The sequence below is a fragment of the Pseudophryne corroboree genome, chromosome 12 (assembly GCF_028390025.1).
Source record: "Pseudophryne corroboree isolate aPseCor3 chromosome 12, aPseCor3.hap2, whole genome shotgun sequence".
Taxonomy (NCBI): domain Eukaryota; kingdom Metazoa; phylum Chordata; class Amphibia; order Anura; family Myobatrachidae; genus Pseudophryne; species Pseudophryne corroboree.
The window spans coordinates 173891880-173905289 of record NC_086455.1 but is presented as its reverse complement, the minus strand read 5'-3'; the positions used below and the strand labels follow the sequence as shown (position 1 = coordinate 173905289).

Here is a 13410-nt window from a genome sequence, read left to right as displayed (position 1 = left end):
CTATGCAGACAGACACCACAATAGTCAACGGACAGACACTTGCACGACTTATTGAAGTTATTATCATATATATATTTTATTGCTGAAAAGCATATTTATATGAAACTCATGGTTGTTTCTCTCAACGGAAATCTGTAGTAAAAAGCGAAAGCTTTATTCGATCTGAAGAGAAACCAGAGTATTCTTTATGTGAAAAGCAATTCACATGGGCATGTGAAACCCGAACCAAATTCCCACTAACACCCCTGCGCCTCTGGTGGCTTAGAGATGTAGGGCAGGAATGTTCCAGAATTACAAACTGGAAAAACAACAGGAAGCATGTTAAAATGGCCCCTTTGCCATGCTGACTGTGATAATCACCTGAACAAGTTACAATTGTTCAGTGTTAATATAGCCTCTTATACAGTATAATCACAGTATGGGTACAACACATGCTCTATGAATAAATATATATATATATATATATATATATATATATATATATATAGGCTCAATAGCCTATGATAATTACAGACATTAATATATATATGCTCAATAGGCTATTATACAGCATTAATATAGGCTCAATAGCCTATTTGATAATTACAGATATTAATATATAGGCTCAATAGCCTATTATACAGTGATAATCACATACATTAATATAGGCTCAATAGCCTATTATACAGTGATCATCACAGATATTAATATATATAGGCTCAATAGCCTATTATACATGATAATCATTAATATTCTGATATCACAGGACAGGTTATAATACATGTCTGCATTATTTACTGTCACCTCTGGCTGCATATATAACTGCTGTTTATATATGTATTTTACATACCCTTTCAGCAGTGAGTCGCCCGATTCCACCGCCCCCCTTCCCCCCTGTAACACTGTGTCTTCTCAGGAACAGCCGGGAAGACTTGCAGGGAGGCTTGCAGGGAGGCTGGCATCTGCGGTGCTGGGCGGTCGGACGGAGCAGCGGCCCGGTTGTCACCCTGTTAACGCTGTTAGTGAGCGTCTGCGGGTGGATGTTGTCGGCCGGACGGAGCGGCTGGGACGGGCGGACGTAGCGCTGCCGTCTGGAGCGAGTCTCAGACGTAGCGGCTGGGCACTGTGGCGGGCGGTGCGTGGAAGCGGCATTCACTGTGATCCACCTAGCGGGGCGGCAGCCTGCGCTGACCGCCCCGTTCCCCAGCTTACCTTCCTCCTATTCAAGGCTGCGACGGGGCTTCTCTGTGTAAGCTCCGTCCAGCTTTCAAGTCATCTTGTTCCTGGCTGCGACGGGGCTTCTTTCTGTAAGCTCCGTCCAGCTTGTTCCTGGCTGTGACGGGGCTTCTTCTGTAAGCTCCGTCTTTGATAACTTCTTGCTGGCTGTGACGGGGCTTCTTTATGTAAGCTCCGTCCAGCTCTTTGATCATTTCTTCCTGGCTGTGACGGGGCTTCTTTCTGTAAGCTCCGTCCAGCTTGTTCCTGGCTGTGACGGGGCTTCTTCTGTAAGCTCCGTCCAGCTCGTCTTTGATAACTTCTTGCTGGCTGTGACGGGGCTTCTTTATGTAAGCTCCGTCCAGCTCTTTGATCATTTCTTCCTGGCTGTGACGGGGCTTCTTTCTGTAAGCTCCGTCCAGCTGTTGCAGGAGACAGTGGGCTGCCTGTGGCTGTGAGGGTGCTCTTTGTGAGGACCGACACGCCATGCGCTGCCTTGCAGCGGCACCATCCCGGACCCATGTTTTTCCAGAAACTGGGAAGGGATGTGCTAAGTGTAAAATTAAAAATAAAAAAAAAAATAAAAATGAAAAATTAATAAATCTTCCATCCAAGTGTGGGACTCCCACAAGCCGATGTTAGTGCTTTGAGCACAGAAAAAACACTGGGTTCGTACACTGAGGTACTCTAGGGATATGGAGGGGTGGAGAGTTCTAAATTTAAATATTCAGTGCCTTTGTTCTGCTACGCCGCCCATATCCCAAGAGTACTCCAGTGCCCCCTGTGGATGAAAAAGAAAGTGGAACTGCAGAGTGAGGTATAAGGTACAGTAAGCCACCACGTAGTCCGTACCACAAGTATTACGGGAGGAACATTATTTTACAGCAGTTACACAGTTATATGCTCATGGCACCCCATTCCCTTGGAGCAGCCGTGGCGGGAAACATGGAAGCTTTTGCTGTAATCAGCATGGATACTGTGCCTGGACCTTCTCCTTTTATATAAAGCGTATATAAACTAATTATATAAATCTACAATGAAGCGCCACAATACTGCACTGGAAAGCATTATGTCCAATGGACGGGTAAATGCTGTTATATCGCAACGACTGGTAAAACTGTACTCACCGCTCCAAACGCCACGGCCAGCATGGTCTGCATCCTGGCATCCTCGATGGAACTCAGCATGCCCTTCTTACTAAGCAACGCCCTTCCCGCCAACGTCCAGAACCGCACGTGTTTTACCCCCACTGACACAAACTGGGTGTCAGAGTCCGGCCGGAATTCGGCCACAAAGATACGCTGGTTGTGGCCAGCTTTGCTGGCAATTTTGGCACCTGGAATGAAATGGTTGAGTTGCACCACATTCCCATTCATTCTCTATGCACAGGTCACTTACCAGCACCTCCAATACTAATCTCCTCTAAAGTACACGCCACTCATCTGCGTCTATTAGTGTTTCCTCTATTCTGATCTGCTCTGACATCTACACTCCTGCTACTAGATTTCATGACTACAGGAACGCTAACTACATATATAGAACAACTGTGGCTGGTTCCTCTACCCACAGTAGCTCCCACTCAACTACAGGACCTCCCGTTACTACTTTGTCTACCCACAGCAGCCCCGCTCATCTATAGGACCTCCTGTTACTATTTTGTCTACCACAGCAGCTCCCATTCATCTTCAGAACATCCTGTGACTACTTCCTCCGCTCATAGCAGCTCCCGCTCATCTACAAGACCCCCTGTTACTACTTCCTCCACTCACAGCAGCTCCTGCTCATCTACAGGACCTTCCGTTACTACTTCCTCTACCCACAGCAGCTCTCGCTCATCTACAGGACCTCCTGTGACTACTTCCTCCGCTCATAGCAGCTCCCGCTCATCTACAAGACCCCCTGTTACTACTTCCTCCACTCACAGCAGCTCCTGCTCATCTACAGGACCTCCCGTTACTACTTCCTCTACCCACAGCAGCTCTCGCTCATCTACAGGACCTCCTGTGACTACTTTCTCCACTCACAGCAGCTCCTGCTCATCTACAGGACCTTCCGTTACTACTTCCTCTACCCACAGCAGCTCTCGCTCATCTACAGGACCTCCCGTTACTACTTCCTCTACCCACAGCAGCTCTCGCTCATCTACAGGACCTCCCGTTACTGGTTACTCCACTCACAGCAGCCACCACTCATCTACAGGACCTTCCATTACTAGTTCCTCTACCCACAGAAACTTCTGCAAATATACAGGATCTCCCATTACTACTTCCTCCACCCACAGCAGCCCCTGCTCATCTACAGGACCTCCCATTACTGGTTCCTCCACTCACCACAGCCCCCACTCATCTACAGGACCTTCCATTACTAGTTCCTTCACTCACAGCAGCTCCCGCTCATCTACATGACCTCCCATTACTACTTCCTCCACACACAGCAGCTCCCACTCATCTACATGACCCCTGTTACTTGTCCTTCCACTCACAGTTGCTCCCGCTCATCTACAGGACCTCCCATTACTTGTTCCTCCACTCACAGCAGCTCCCACTCATCTACAGGACCTCTTATTACTACTTCCTCCACTTACAGCAGCTCACGCTCATCTACAGGACCTCCCGTTACTACTTCCTCCACTCACAGCAGCTCCCACTCATCTACAGGACCTCCCATTACTACTTCCTTCACTCACAGCAGCTCCTGCTCATCTACTGAACCCCGTTACTTGTTCCTCCACTCACAGCAGCTCCCATTCATCTACAGGACCCCTGTTACTACTTCCTCCAATCACAGCAGCTCACGCTCATCTACAGGACCGCCCACTACTACTTCCTCCACTCACAGCAGCTCCCACTCATCTACAGGACCTCCCGTTACTGCTTCCTCCACTCACAGCAGCTCCCACTCATCTACTGGACCTCTTATTACTACTTCCTCCACTCACAGCAGCTCCCATTCATCTACAGAACCCCGTTACTTGTCCCTCCACTCACAGCAGCTCCCATTCATCTACAGGACCCCAGTTACTTGTCCCTCCACTCACAGCAGCTCCCATTCATCTACAGGACCCAAGTTACTAGTTCCTCCACTCACAGCAGCTCCCGCTCATCTACAGGACCTCGTTACTACTTCCTCCACTTACAGCAGCTCCCGCTCATCTACAGGACCCCCGTTATTACTTCCTCCACTCACAGCAGCTCCCACTCATTTACAGGACCCCCTGTTACTACTTCCTCCACTCACAGCAGCTCCCGCTCATCTACAGGACCCCGTTACTACTTCCTCCACTCACAGCAGCTCCCACTCATCTACAGGACCTCCCATTACTACTTCCTCCACTCACAGCAGCTCCCACTCATCTACAGGACCCCCTGTTACTACTTCCTCCACTCACAGAAGCTCCCGCTCATCTACAGGACCCCGTTACTACTTCCTCCACTCAGCAGCTCCCACTCATCTACAGGACCTCCCATTACTACTTCCTCCACTCACAGCAGCTCCCACTCATCTACAGGACCCCCTGTTACTACTTCCTCCACTCACAGCAGCTCCCGCTCATCTACAGGACCCCCTGTTACTACTTCCTCCACTCACAGCAGCTCCCGCTCATCTACAGGACCCCCTGTTACTACTTCCTCCACTCACAGCAGCTCCCGCTCATCTACAGGACCCCCTGTTACTACTGCCTCCACTCACAGCAGCTCCCACTCATCTACAGGACCTCCCATTACTACTTCCTCCACTCACAGCAGCTCCCACTCATCTACAGGACCCCGTTACTACTTCCTCCACTCACAGCAGCTTCCGCTCATCTACAGGACCCCCTGTTACTACTTCCTCCACTCACAGCAGCTCCCGCTCATCTACAGGACCCCCTGTTACTACTTCCTCCACTCACAGCAGCTCCCGCTCATCTACAGGACCCCCTGTTACTACTGCCTCCACTCACAGCAGCTCCCACTCATCTACAGGACCTCCCATTACTACTTCCTCCACTCACAGCAGCTCCCACTCATCTACAGGACCCCGTTACTACTTCCTCCACTCACAGCAGCTCCCACTCATCTACAGGACCTCCCATTACTACTTCCTCCACTCACAGCAGCTCCCACTCATCTACAGGACCCCCTGTTACTACTTCCTCCACTCACAGCAGCTTCCGCTCATCTACAGGACCCCCTGTTACTACTTCCTCCACTCACAGCAGCTCCCGCTCATCTACAGGACCCCCTGTTACTACTTCCTCCACTCACAGCAGCTCCCGCTCATCTACAGGACCCCCTGTTACTACTGCCTCCACTCACAGCAGCTCCCACTCATCTACAGGACCTCCCATTACTACTTCCTCCACTCACAGCAGCTCCCACTCATCTACAGGACCCCGTTACTACTTCCTCCACTCACAGCAGCTCCCGCTCATCTACAGGACCCCCTGTTACTACTTCCTCCACTCACAGCAGCTCCCACTCATCTACAGGACCTCCCATTACTACTTCCTTCACTCACAGCAGCTCCCACTCATCTACAGGACCCCCTGTTACTACTTCCTCCACTCATAGCAGCTACCGCTCATCTACAGGACCCCCTGTTACTACTTCCTCCACTCACAGCAGCTCCCGCTCATCTACAGGACCTCCAGTTACTACTTCCTCCACTCACAGCAGCTCCCGCTCATCTACAGGACCTCCCATTACTACTTCCTCCACTCACAGCAGCTCCCACTCATCTACAGGGCCTCCAGTTACATGTTCCACCATACAGGCAAGTGTTCTATAGTCCACTATTACCTTCCTGCCATTTCCATATGGTTATAGTGTGTTCTGTGTCCAGCCCCACGGACAGGAGCAGTTTGCCGGTGGCGCTGAAACTGACGGAGCACACCCCCTTCGAGTGGTAGCAGCGCAGTATGGAGAGGGTCTGTTTGTTCATTGCATCCCACACGTGAATAGAAGGCGCAGAGGCTGAGAGTAGAGAAGGTGACAGGTAACACGCAGTCACATGATATAAAACCCACACGTCTTATATAGCAGATCGCATGAAGGCTAAGGAAAAATCCATAGATTAAGTCAGAATAAATAATTATATGTATTTATAATCCACGGTGCTTCACCATTGCACAGATCTATAAATATGTATCCCAGATAGGACCATGTAATGTCATTAATAAAGACTGTATTACTTACCGGACATATCGGCTGTGTCACCTGTAACAAACAAATCACATATTATACAGATGGTACCATTATCCCAGGAACTACATATACTGTGCAGCAATGTTACTACTACTAGAGGTGATGTAACGTGTTACTGATCTTATACTGTGCAGCAATGTTACTACTACTAGAGGTGATGTAACGTGTTACTGATCTCATACTGTGCAGCAATGTGTCCCCAGCACCTTACACCCCTGTATGATTGTCACAGTGACGCTGCACCTATTACACTGTGTGCACCCACAGCAATGTTACTACTACTAGAGGTGATGTAACGTGTTACTGATCTCATACTGTGCAGCAATGTTACTACTACTAGAGGTGATGTAACGTGTTACTGATCTTATACTGTGCAGCAATGTTACTACTACTAGAGGTGATGTAACGTGTTACTGATCTTATACTGTGCAGCAATGTGTCCCCTGGTCCTTACACCCCTGTATGATTGTCACAGTGACGCTGCACCTATTACACTGTGTGCACCCACAGCAATGTTACTACTACTAGAGGTGATGTAACGTGTTACTGATCTCATACTGTGCAGCAATGTTACTACTACTAGAGGTGATGTAACATGTTACTGATCTCATACTGTGCAGCAATGTTACTACTACTAGAGGTGATGTAACATGTTACTGATCTCATACTGTGCAGCAATGTTACTACTACTAGAGGTGATGTAACGTGTTACTGATCTTATGCTGTGCAGCAGTGTTACTACTACTAGAGGTGATGTAACGCGTTACTGATCTTATACTGTGCAGCAATGTGTCTCCAGCGCCTTACACCCCTGTATGATTGTCACAGTGACGCTGCACCTATTACACTGTGTGCACCCACAGCAATGTTACTACTACTAGAGGTGATGTAACGTGTTACTGATCTTATACTGTGCAGCAATGTTACTACTACTAGAGGTGATGTAACGTGTTACTGATCTTATACTGTGCAGCAATGTTACTACTACTAGAGGTGATGTAACGTGTTACTGATCTTATACTGTGCAGCAATGTTACTACTACTAGAGGTGATGTAACGTGTTACTGATCTTATACTGTGCAGCAATGTGTCCCCAGCGCCTTACACCCCCTGTATGATTGTCACAGTGACGCTGCACCTATTACACTATGTGCACCCACAGCAATGTTACTACTACTAGAGGTGATGTAACGTGTTACTGATCATATACTGTGCAGCAATGTTACTACTACTAGAGGTGATGTAACGTGTTACTGATCTTATACTGTGCAGCAATGTTACTACTACTAGAGGTGATGTAACGTGTTACTGATCATATACTGTGCAGCAATGTTACTACTACTAGAGGTGATGTAACGTGTTACTGATCTTATACTGTGCAGCAATGTGTCCCCAGCGCCTTACACCCCCTGTATGATTGTCACAGTGATGCTGCACCTATTACACTGTGTGCACCCACAGCAATGTTACTACTACTAGAGGTGATGTAACGTGTTACTCATCTTATACTCTGCAGCAATGTTACTACTACTAGAGGTGATGTAACGTGTTACTGATCTTATACTGTGCAGCAATGTTACTACTACTAGAGGTGATGTAACGTGTTACTGATCTTATACTGTGCAGCAATGTGTCCCCAGCACCTTACACCCCCTGTATGATTGTCACAGTGACGCTGCACCTATTACACTGTGTGCACCCACAGCAATGTTACTACTACTAGAGGTGATGTAACGTGTTACTGATCTTATACTGTGCAGCAATGTTACCACTACTAGAGGTGATGTAACGTGTTACTGATCTTATACTGTGCAGCAATGTGTCTCCAGCGCCTTACACCGCTGTATGATTGTCACAGTGACGCTGCACCTATTACACTGTGTGCACCCACAGCAATGTTACTACTACTAGAGGTGATGTAACGTGTTACTCATCTTATACTCTGCAGCAATGTGTCCCCAGCTCCTTACACCCCTGTATGATTGTCACAGTGATGCTGCACCTATTACACTATGTGCACCCACAGCAATGTTACTACTACTAGAGGTGATGTAACGTGTTACTGATCTTATACTGTGCAGCAATGTTACTACTACTAGAGGTGATGTAACGTGTTACTGATCTCATACTGTGCAGCAATGTTACTACTACTAGAGGTGATGTAACGTGTTACTGATCTCATACTGTGCAGCAATGTTACTACTACTAGAGGTGATGTAACGTGTTACTGATCTTATGCTGTGCAGCAATGTGTCCCCAGCGCCTTACACCCCCTGTATGATTGTCACAGTGACGCTGCACCTATTACACTGTGTGCACCCACAGCAATGTTACTACTACTAGAGGTGATGTAACGTGTTACTGATCATATACTGTGCAGCAATGTTACTACTACTAGAGGTGATGTAACGTGTTACTGATCTTATGATGTGCAGCAATGTGTCCCCAGCGCCTTATGCCTCTGTATGATTGTCTCTCAGTGATGTCACGGGCTCCTAGTGACTGGAGAGGCTGCGCTCTCAGTGATGTCACTGGCTCCTAATGACTGGATAGGTTGCACTTTCAGTGATGTCACTGGCTCCTAGTGATGGGATAGGCTGGTTTTTCATATTGTTTTAGCGCATTATGTACAACTTTACTTCCCTGTTTGTGGTTTATGAACCTCAGACCTCCAGCGACATTGTGCATCTCTGTTAGACAGATCATGTGGCACAATGTGTGAATAGCAGTGTGTAGGGGAGCAGTGTGTAGGAGGGGCCGTGTGTAGGGGAGCAGTGTGTAGGAGGGGCCGTGTGTAGGAGGGGCCGTGTGTAGGGGGGGGGGCAGTGTGTAGGGGGGGGGCAGTGTGTAGGGGGGGGCCAGTGTGTAGGGGTGGGCCAGTGTGTAGGGGGTGGGCCAGTGTGTAGGGGGGGGGCAGTGTGTAGGGGGGGGGCAGTGTGTAGGAGGGGCAGTGTGTAGGAGGGGGCCGTGTGTAGGAGGCATAGCTGTGTACAGTCTGTGCTTATATACAAACATACCTACTTGGCCAGTTGCCACTATGTTGATGAACTTTGGATGCTGGTTGATGGTCAGGCACAATATGTCATCTGTGTGTTCTTGGTAAAAACTCTGAGATCCTGTAAAGTGAGAAAAGATTTATAAAAATAAACATTTCCCTACACAACGTGGTGTCCTAGTGAGATTGGGCCACCTAGGTGAAAACAGAGGTAGATAAAATACTGGATAGCCTGATGGAACTGCAGATGATGGCCGGCTTCTGTGTTACATACTATACATCTTATGGGTGCGGGCCAAACAAAACTGCCCTGGCGGTTTATGCTGCGCTGCCCTGACGATTTATGCTGCCTTGCCCTGGTGGTTTACGCTGCGCTGCCCTGCACTGCCTTGGTGGTTTACGCAGCTCTGCCCTGGTGGTTTATGCAGTGCTGCCCTGGAAGTTTATGCAGTGCTGCCCTGGAGGTTTATACTGCGCTGCCCTGCACTGCCTTGGCGGTTTATGCACACTGCCCTGGCGGTTTATGCACACTGCCCTGGCGGTTTATTTAGCACTGCCCTGGCGGTTTATTTAGCACTGCCCTGGCGGTTTATTTAGCACTGCACTGGCGCTTTATGCTGCACTATCCTGCACTGCCCTGGCGGTTGATGCAGCGCTGCCCTGGCGGTTGATGCAGCGCTGCCCTGGCGGTTGATGCAGCGCTGCCCTGGCGGTTGATGCAGCGCTGCCCTGGCGGTTGATGCAGCGCTGCCCTGGCGGTTGATGCAGCGCTGCCCTGGCGGTTGATGCAGCGCTGCCCTGGAGGTTTATGCTGCGCTGCCCTGGAAGTTTATGCAGTGCTGCCCTGGCGGTTTATTTAGCACTGCCCTGGCAGAGCCATCTACTGCAGAGTGACTGGTCATTGACAGCAACAGCCGTGGAAATGCAGCGCTTGCCAGAAATAAGTCCACAGTGCAATGCTCTGTTACCTGTGGCGACATTGTAGAGGATCCCGACAGAGGCAGCGTGGTACAGGATATCAGCGCCATCATTCAGGTAGTGCACATTATTCCGGCAGTCTTTTCCACGATACCCAAACACCAGCTCCAGCACCAGATCCTGTGGGTGAAGAGAACGTCACTGTATGGTTCCCCGACACGTCTGGGAGCCGAGGCGTCCTGTACCTCTACCATAAATATCTAAAGAGCTGGTAACAGTATATTTGAGGTATTCAGCATCTTTAGTATTGACTGTTTATATAGAACATTTCATTTCAGAAAAACTCATGTAAATGGGAGGATATAGGAGTCTCTGGCAGAACAGGCTCTGCAGTAATGCGCTGTATCCCATCGTACGAGGACACTGTCCTAACCCTGAGAGAGGACATCCCGCGGCCTGTAACACTCTACACCGCATACGTAACTAAACATAACACACATCTGGGGGAGATGTACTAAAGCCTTGGAGAGAGAGAAAGCAGAAAGAGAAAACATACCAGCCAATCAGCTCCCAAATGTCAATTTTCAAACACTGCCTGTAACATGACAGTTAGGAGCTGATTGGCTGGTCCTTTATCTCTCTCCAAGGCTTAGTACATATGCCCCTGAATGTGACAGGATGATATCGCTACATCAGGTGGTGGATCAGGTGGTGGAAACGAGCAGCGGACTGGAGACCAATAACCACGGACAAAAGCCAGATACCGCAGCGGTGGAGATTAGAACATCCCGCCCTGAGGCTGATTCAGAAGTGCACGCAAACATGGCCGCACATTGGGGGTAATTCTGAGTTGATCGCAGCAGAAACTTTGTTAGCAGTTGGGCAAAACCATGTGCACTGCAGGTGGGACAGATGTAACATGTGCAGAGAGAGTTAGATTTGGGTGTGGTGTGTTCAATCTGCAATCTAAATTGCAGTGTAAAAATAAAGCAGCCAGTATTTACCCTGCACAGAAACAATATAACCCACCCAAATCTAACTCTCTCTCTGCACATGTTACATCTGCCCCACCTGCACTGCACATGGTTTTGCCCAACTGCTAACAAACTTGCTGCTGCGATCAACTCAGAATTACCCCCATTGTTCTGCAGCCACGTCTGTGTCTCTATGCTGCGACCGATTCTGAGCCTACAAAGGTGCCCACTAGCAGTGGTGCTATTCCGTCTAAGTGCACACTTAGGCGCCACCATCGGTAGCAACATTGAAGCTTGCTCAAGTCCTATGTGTCAACACTACTGCGTGTTTATATGCATACGCTGTCAGCGACATGCACACATCCGGCTAGCCACACAAGAACGTCTACTGACAATCTGTCTCTCTGCATGCAAATGCGTTCTGCGCCTCAGAGCAGTAACCACCGGGACACACGTGCGGTGCGACCTGTACATACGCAGCATCGGCCCATGCACCCACCTCTGAAGCAGCCCACTATGCTTTGCTGAGCTAATAGCTATAAATGTGCTCATTCAGATGACTGTGTCTAGCTGGGTGCAATCCGCTATAACACTGAATGGTGTGTACAGCCTTCTGCACCTTGTGGTTTGTTTTTTAGTATATAATAATGTGATTATAATTTGTAGTAAGTGTCATTGGCCTTTCTGTTTTACTTACTAGCCACCCTGAGCGCAGCTACAGTGACTTATGGATGTATGATTGTTGGAACCGTCTGTTACCTGTACAGTATACTGAGGCCTAAATTTGAGTCACCCATGTTTCCACCCTCACCTCAATGGGTCTCTTCTTTTTCCCAACGTTGTTGGTCTGGAGTTTTTCAGGCTGCGGCAATGCCCTACTAACGGGAGGTCTGAAACAGAGAACTGAATAAGAAAAGGCCAGTCCGTCACCCATTCCACACAGGAGCCAGAGATCTGCAGAGGCGATGACTGGAGAGGGCACAGCATGAACTATGTTATATGGCTGTATATAACCTGTCCTCTGCAAGGGACGGGAACGGTCTGCAGATCCCAAGCTGCCCACTAGGGGGCACTATCTTATGAAATGAGTTGTCATTGTGACAATAGCTCAGCCATGACTCCCACAATCTGAGGATGGGACAGGTATGTTGATGACATTCTGGTGGGGGACAGGTATGTTTGACATTCTGGTGGGGGACAGGTACGTTGATGACATTCTATTGTGGAAACGCTGTGCGGATGGCTCAGAGACGGTGATGGTGGCACATGGAGAGTAATGCAATTACCTGGACCCTCTACACAGCAGCAGGTAAGAGAGAGATAAGTATTACACACACAGGGACAGCTGGAGACTCCGACAAGCACAGAGAGAAGGAAACACATGAATTCCAGCAATGACACCTCTGCAAGGCTCTTGTTGAGAAATACAGGTATTTGTATGACTGTACAATGTCACAAAGCCGCACATGCGTTCTTAGCATGTGTGTATACTGGGGATATAGGAATTGTGTATACAATCGTCATTCAGAGACGCTGGTCCAGTTTATGTGGACATGGAACAGACTAAAAGGAGTGGCAGCCCCGGTCTGCTGAAAAGTTCCCCATAGACATTATGTCCACCAACCAGGTGTGTGCAGGTAAGTATGTGCAATAATGTCTACCCTCTAGCAGACTGTAACCGAATGTTGCACTCCCTATAATCTGTGGCGAGGACACAGCGTTTATAATTGCCAGATATAAAATCATTAGAGAGAGGACAAAAACATATATAGTGCCCCCTCTGGTCATACATCAGACTAGGAGAACAGTAACTCCCAGGTTAGAGCTCTCGGTCATCCTCTGTATAGTGGAAAGTCGGAGCACAGGTACTGTAATTCCGAAGTGCTGTAACCACTGGCAACAGTTTACCAGGGAAGAGGACAAGGAGGCTCACATGGTGAAGGTGTAAGAAGACAGATTACGGAGTCCCAGAGCATAGGACGTCACCAATCTATATTTTCCATTTCTGTATGGATTGCACTGGGGTCCTAGGTGTTAATAAATAAGCACAGTGACCAGTAACATCACCATTGCGGGAACTTTCACCCTCCGTCCTGGCACGTTCGCACTGTTCCTGCTACTCCAGACTTACAGAAGCTATTCT

General features: G+C 48.6%; 1 protein-coding gene and 1 non-coding gene across 7 annotated transcripts in view; both read right to left on the bottom strand.

The window, feature by feature from the left end:
- Window positions 1-13410, bottom strand: part of EML5 (EMAP like 5) — a 223421-nt gene that overhangs the window by 21354 nt on the left and 188657 nt on the right. For all 6 annotated transcript variants that reach the window (XM_063948612.1, XM_063948609.1, XM_063948611.1 and 3 more), the window contains 6 exons: window positions 12079-12157; window positions 10344-10473; window positions 9398-9496; window positions 6372-6392; window positions 5976-6149; window positions 2322-2530 (listed from right to left, as the gene is read on the bottom strand). In XM_063948612.1, the coding sequence (XP_063804682.1) occupies window positions 2322-2530; window positions 5976-6149; window positions 6372-6392; window positions 9398-9496; window positions 10344-10473; window positions 12079-12157 (712 nt within the window). The remainder of the gene's footprint in view (window positions 1-2321; window positions 2531-5975; window positions 6150-6371; window positions 6393-9397; window positions 9497-10343; window positions 10474-12078; window positions 12158-13410) is intronic.
- LOC134981607 (U5 spliceosomal RNA) lies at window positions 62-182 on the bottom strand. Its single transcript, XR_010190726.1, has one exon. It is a non-coding gene; the product is annotated as a U5 spliceosomal RNA (small nuclear RNA).